This window comes from Gadus macrocephalus, chromosome 2 (genome assembly GCF_031168955.1).
Source record: "Gadus macrocephalus chromosome 2, ASM3116895v1".
NCBI classification, from domain to species: domain Eukaryota; kingdom Metazoa; phylum Chordata; class Actinopteri; order Gadiformes; family Gadidae; genus Gadus; species Gadus macrocephalus.
In genome coordinates, this window is record NC_082383.1 from 9,254,294 (window position 1) to 9,261,040 (window position 6,747).

A 6,747-nucleotide genomic window follows, 5' to 3' on the forward strand; every position below is an offset into this window, starting at 1 on the left:
CCTCACCGATGACAGGAAGGGTCCTACAAACGGAGGTTAACCTCACCGATGCGGGGAAGAGGCGGGAGAAGTAGATATCCCAGGAGTCCTTCGCCATAGTGATGGCTTTCTTCTTCACCTCTTCGTCCTGCGTTCCCACAGCCTGGTCGACATTTTTCTCAGCTGGCCGGGAATACACAGAAACCAAACATACCGTCGCCTGTGTATGGATCCTTTAACGGCCACTGGACAATTGGAATGAACATTGACGCATAAGAATATACCGCCAAATGAATCTTTGCATCCATACCGAAAAAATCTTTCATCTTCTGTCTCTCCTCCTGGTTGATGCGGATGCAGGCCTCGGAGAAAGTATCATGAACAATCTGCATGTTGCAAGACAACAGGTTTATAGGTTAAGGACATATTTGATTTATACCCAGCTATTGATAGGTCTGTAAGAGCATAGCTGGGCGCCAGCCATCTGATGAATGTGATTATAGAAGTACTTTATTAATCCCGGATGGAAAGGGTGTCACAGCAGAAAGTGCCGGACCAATATATAGGAATTAAAAGAGATGCAGCATGGGCAGAACTGACCTGTCTGAAGAGGAGCTCCAGTATGAGGGGGTTGTTGAAGCTCTCCTTAGGGTAGAACACCTGGCAACACAAGATGACAGATTTAGCATGTGTGTGTGTGTGTGTGTGTGTGTGTGTGTGTGTGTGTGTGTGTGTGTGTGTGTGTGTGTGTGTGTGTGTGTGTGTGTGTGTGTGTGTGTTGTGCACCTCCTTTCTCAGGTTTTGTTTACAGGGTATAGGAGCAGTGTGTGCGTGTGTTTGTGGGTGCACCTCCTACCTCAGGTACCGTTTCCAGGGTACATTAGTGTAGGTGTAGTGTGTGTGTGTGTGTGTGTGTGTGTGTGTGTGTGTGAGTGTGTCTGTGTGTGTCTGTGTGTGTGTGCGTGGGTGCACCTCCTTCCTCAGGTATAATTTCCAGGGTACATTAGTGTAGGTGTAGTGCTCCTCGCTGCTCCTGCTGTGCAGCTGAGTCTGAATGATCTCCTCCTCCATGGGCAGCTTTCTAGAGACTGGACACACACACACACACACACACACACACACACACACACACACACACACACACACACACACACACACACACACACACACACACACACACACACACACACACACACGGACACACACACACACACGGACACACAATAATATGTACAGTATCTGAACAAAGAATGGTAATGTTTCATATGCAAATGAACCAATGTTTACCAATGAAAGTGCTGAATGACGGTACCTGTGGGAGGGGGGGGGCCGGTGGTGGAAGGCGTGGTCATTGGTCGGCGTCTGATTGTTTTGTTGGCTTTGGCTCCTCCCTCTTCTTTGGGCGGGGCCGGTTTCTTTGGTGTCTGAGGAAGACGGACAGTCACTATTAATGTACTAATGTTCTAAAATTAATGTCAATCAAAAACATAAAATTACAAATATGCATGGCTTGCAGACAGGTCAACATCTGTGTAAGGAATTGAACTCTATAACACAATAAACGTGTGTGTGTGTGTGTGTGTGTGTGTGTGTGTGTGTGTGTGTGTGTGTGTGTGTTGTGTTTACTTGAGCTGGTGGGTTGGCCATCTGATCTTTGAGGATCTCCATTGCTTCATCGTGGGGGTCTGATTTCTTCTCAAACGCCTTCCCATCGCCTTTTCTGAACACTCAAACATGCACAGACGCGCGCACATACACACACACACACACATACACACACACACACACACACACACACACATAGACACAGACACACTGAGTGTAGATCTGCAATCATAGAGAAAAGAGTGAGTGAGTGTGTGTGTGTGTGAGTGTGTGTGCCCACCTCTGTGAGCCAGGTGTCTGGGTGGGGGCCGGGGTGGCGGGGGGCTGGTGCTGTTTGACGATGTCCTTGATGTCGTGGCTGGGGTCCAGGCGCTCCGTGTTGTTCACACTGGCCTTCACCACTGCCTCCGAAGGGGGGGCCGTCGTCGGACCTGCAACGTACGAGTCCGTCAGCTCTCTCCAAATGAACCTGTCCTTGTTCAGATTCATCCGGAGCAATAATTAGATCATATCATTTCATTTAGTCATCTAAAAAAAATAATGAATGACAGGTGTGATAGAAGATATGTTTTTCCTGTGATCTGATCCAATTGCCGGAGTAAATTGGCAGAATTAGCCAGAAGGAGCAAACATTACTTTATACATCTGCAACCAATGTGCTTAGAACTCCTATTTGCCACACCTGGCTGCTTCCTCATTGGTGTGCTATGAAGACATTTATAGGCTTCCGTTTTTTTTCATATCTAAATTTCTTTACCAAAAATACAAAAAAACATTGGCGTCATATGTGCAGTACACATCATATAATTTAGCATAATATTGTGAAATAGGTATTTTGATCGTGAATGTTCCTGTGGACATACTGATTTTTCTTTGCGGAGTCTTTGTCGGCGAGTCTTTGCCCTCTTTGACCTGTGGAAGGGTGAATAGATTAAACTTCATCACAAATTCTGCATCCAGCAGCCTGTGTGTGCGTGTGTGTGTCTGTGTGTGTATGTGCTTGCATGTGCGTTGAGAAGGTGTGCGTGTGAGTTGGACTCACAGGGCTGGGTGTGCGGGAGTGTGCTGGAGAGTGTGTCGGGGGGGACCTGGGGACCGGGGTATAGTTGGACATCATTTGCTGCTGGAGGGCCATGGCCTGCATGGTCATCTGTTGGGCCTGGGAACACACACACACACACACACACACACACACACACACACACACACACACACACACACACACACACACACACACACACACACACACACACACACACACACACACACACACACACACACGTTTAATAATACAGACATTCAACCATTGTTAAAATAGGGTTAATACTGCGATAACTTATGCCTATTAATGGTTAATTAATGTTTAATTAATGCATCCTCATTATAAAGTGATGCTACAGAGGGATAACAGATACTGCCCATACAGCTGTGTTGGTATCACATTTGGACATCGGACAGTCAAAGATCTTTTTATGAGGTTATAGCTATTAAGCAGTTTCTTCCTGATAACTGTATCAGCTACGACTAGCAAGTGTGCTAATGCGTATACGTTCTACTGTATTGGCACCAGTTGGACTATGGGACCATTATTCCGTCCTGTGGTGTCAGGCTGCAGAATATCCCCATTGACCGCCCCCTCCAGGGACATGACCTTTAGTACAGTGTGGATTGTGTTGATCAGGGCGTCGTTGGGGGCCATACCAGTATGATGGCCTGCTGGTTTATCAGGGCCTGCTGCTGCTGAGCCACTAAGTGCTGGTCAGGTCCTTCAGGGCAGATAGACAAACACACAATTGTAACGGACAGTCTCATCTATTGGTGTAGTTCACTGAAATACCACAGCAAAGTCACTCAAAGACACAGCCAACATCCTGTATCTGTCCAAGGCTGAAAACGCAGAGCTAAATTTGCCAACATAAACACCATGGATTTTAACACAGGATCAAGCAAACAACAGCAAATGTTCACTGCAATGATGCAAACATGCTAGCGGCCATAATGCATGGTACTTGATGACCAAAACGTGGACAGAGCATTTGCGCAGAAAAAGGACAAAGAGGAATACGCAGTTACTTTAAAAGCTATTGTGAACATTGACAGACATTATTTTATGGCTATAAATGGAGATAATTCAGATTCTGTAGCATGGCCACAAACCCATTTTTTTCGTCATAATTCCCAAGCAGTTCTCCTGAAGACTCGAGGCTTCAATGAAAACCAGAAGGCAAACATCCAAACTCTACATTGCAACAGCGTCCAATTCGCTAGTCATCACAGATACTCAAAGTCAGAGGCTTCACGCATGCCGAGAGACCCACTCCGTGCAGACACGCCACTCCGGCCGCTTGTTCACCTGCGCCCACGCCCGGCATCACCGGCAGGGGAGGCATCCCGGGGAGAGCCCCCTGCATGGGAGCTGAACCCGCACCCCCCGCACCCCCCGCCCCACCCGAGGAGATGGAGCGGGAGCGTGCTGAGGCGGGGGGGGGCGGAGCGAGCGGCGGGCGGGGAGGTGGGCGGGGAGACGGAGGAGGGGTACTGCTGCGCTGGGGGCTGGTTGTACTGGTGGTACTCCGGTGGAGAGGGTTGCTCTCGCTGCTGCTGCTGCTGCTGCTGCTGCTGGTGTTGTTCGTGGTGGTGGTGGTGGGAGGGTATGGGCATGGCCGGGACGGGGGGCATCATTCCCCCTGCGACCGGCAGCACTGGCACAGCTTTGAGGAGCGTAGCGGGGGGCAGGGGGGCGGGGCGCGTTTGGGAGATTAGTAAAGGCTGTTTCGTTCAGAACAATCTCTTTGGCAAAGGCCAAAGCTCTTCACTTCATGCTTGCAGTAGCTCGACACAAACAACAACCGGCGTCATATTGTTTTTAATGAGAAAAGCCCACGGAATGTAGCGTGGCTGTGTTTTCTTGCTCTCTCTCTGTATATTGTTATTTTAATCTGTCCCGACACGCCCAAGCTTTAGGGAAGCATTTGTGGCAGGTCCAAATCGCTGATGTTCTTCTGATGTTATAGATCCCAAATGCATTTTTTTAAGGTTGTTCAAGGATACGCTAACAGAATAAAAAGATTCATATTCTGAGAATTAAAAGAAGGATAGCTCACATGCAATACAGCCTCCTAATTAGTGAACTACCTAGAATAATCCTGAGGTGGGTGGAGAAGATTTAGAAAAAAAGATTCAGACAAAACAGACAGAAAGAACAAACAAGACAAGAGAGAGAAATAGACACAAGTAAAGAGAGGGAGAGGGAGAGAGAGAGAGAGAGAGAAAGAGAGTGAGAGATAAAAATACACTAAGAGCGAAGGAGAGACATGATAGAAAGGAGAGATGGAAGAGAGGTGATGAAGGACAATAAACACTGCATTCCAGATGTCTGGGAATGTGAGCCGTTCTTCTGGTTGGAAGATTGTAAGAGGTCATATGAAGAGGTCAAATTAAGAGGTAATGAAAAGAAAACACTGTCGCAGGAGGAGTAGAGAAACGTCCTAAATGGTCCAACATCGATCAAGATGCTTCAAAGAGCTTCCCCTAGGGCCTAGAAGCTAGGACATTGCACGTCTGAATTGCCTAGAAAGCAATGTTCTTTGGTGGCTTGTACGTGGGGTTTAAGATACAGTGACTTTGGATATGATTGTGAGTAATGACTTACAGAATGTGGTGGTGTTTCTGCCTTCATTTATAATCACTTTAATTAAACATAGTTGTCTTCCAAAAAGAGAGATAGAAATAGTGAGAGAGAGAGAGAGAAAAAGATGAAAAGAGATAGAGAGACCTATAGCTGAGGGACCAGTAGGCCCAGGTTACAGTTGATGGCGCAGCATATTTAATGGATGAGGGCTCACAGACCCATGTCTAGCTGTTGGCCAAAGTTAAACTGTCTGTCTGACTTTCTGTCTACCTGCCTGCCAGCCTACTCCCCCACCCATCCGTCTGTCCTTCTGTATGTCTGCTTGCCTGTCCATTTGATTGAGCCATCATTGTGTATTTATAGCAAAAGTAAATATGCCAAATGTCAAACAACAAAAACCCTTCAATCTTGTTTTGAAAAGACTTTGAATGAAAATAATCAAAAGGCCATCTTCCAGTCCAGACAGACTAATATAACATTAGTGACAGCTTCTGTAAGGACTTTGACAGCCAATTCAAAAACAACAGAAGACCTTCCCTCTGCCCAGCCTAGCGCCTGTGTCCAAGTATTTAAGACCCACTTCAAACACAATGAATTATGGATGCAGTGGGAAACAGAGAGGGCGAGAAGGAGAGACCGAGTTAAACAAAGACACAAGTAGATGGGAAAGAATGGCAGAGGAACCAAGGCAAGAGAAAGGGAGAGAGGGAGGGAGAGAGAGAGAGAGCAAGAAAGATTGAAAGATTTCAATTTCTTTGGAAATATGAATTACATTAAATGTCACAAATGTGTGTGTGTGTCTGTGAGAGACACACACATGCTAATAAATACAAAATACCGTCGTACAAGATTGAGAAATCAACATGTGCATAATAAACATACACACAGCTGACTTACCCACCCACACACACACACACACACAGCGTGGCTCACCTCCAGGGTGTATTCCCGGGGGATAGGGTCGGCTCCGGGGCACAACTCCTTCGTCTGCTGGGACCCCCACACCTCCCCCTCCCTTCATCCTGGCTGTCAGGCTGGCCGCCCTCTCCATGTCCTGTCACACACAAACAAACCCCCCCACACACACACAAGCTGAGGCGGTCTGGAGAAATATGAAGTTCTTCGGCACACAGGTACACTGAGTCAGGTGTATCTAACCATGAGAGAGAGAGGGGGGAGCGGGGAGTTGGGAGGGAGAGTGAGAGAGAGAGAGAGAGAGAGAGAGAGAGAGAGAGAGAGAGAGAGAGAGAGAGAGAGAGAGAGAGAGAGAGAGAGAGAGAGAGAGAGAGGAAGAGAGTGGGGAGAGAGAGAGAGAGAGAGAGAGAGAGAGAGAGAGAGAGAGAGAGAGAGAGAGAGAGAGAGAGAGAGAGAGAGAGGGGGCATGGAAGCGAGAGCGAGTGATAGAGAGTGGGATTATTCAGAGAAAGAGCGAGATTGGGGGGGGCCCGAGAGAGCACAGTAGAGAGAGAGCAAGTGATAAAGAGAGTAGGGTCATTCAGAGAGAGAGAATTGTATGAGTTGGTTCTGACACC

At 47.4% G+C, this 6,747-nt stretch overlaps 1 protein-coding gene across 1 annotated transcript in view; it reads right to left on the bottom strand.

The window, feature by feature from the left end:
* myo15aa (myosin XVAa) overlaps positions 1-6,747 on the bottom strand; it is a 38,281-nt gene that overhangs the window by 10,854 nt on the left and 20,680 nt on the right. Inside the window, exons 31-41 of the mRNA XM_060075240.1 lie at positions 6,149-6,269; positions 3,286-3,350; positions 2,627-2,743; positions 2,448-2,496; positions 1,865-2,015; positions 1,606-1,699; positions 1,287-1,403; positions 952-1,218; positions 580-639; positions 290-365; positions 47-162 (exon numbers count right to left, since the gene is read on the bottom strand). Coding sequence (XP_059931223.1) covers positions 47-162; positions 290-365; positions 580-639; positions 952-1,218; positions 1,287-1,403; positions 1,606-1,699; positions 1,865-2,015; positions 2,448-2,496; positions 2,627-2,743; positions 3,286-3,350; positions 6,149-6,269 — 1,233 coding nt within the window. The remainder of the gene's footprint in view (positions 1-46; positions 163-289; positions 366-579; positions 640-951; positions 1,219-1,286; positions 1,404-1,605; positions 1,700-1,864; positions 2,016-2,447; positions 2,497-2,626; positions 2,744-3,285; positions 3,351-6,148; positions 6,270-6,747) is intronic.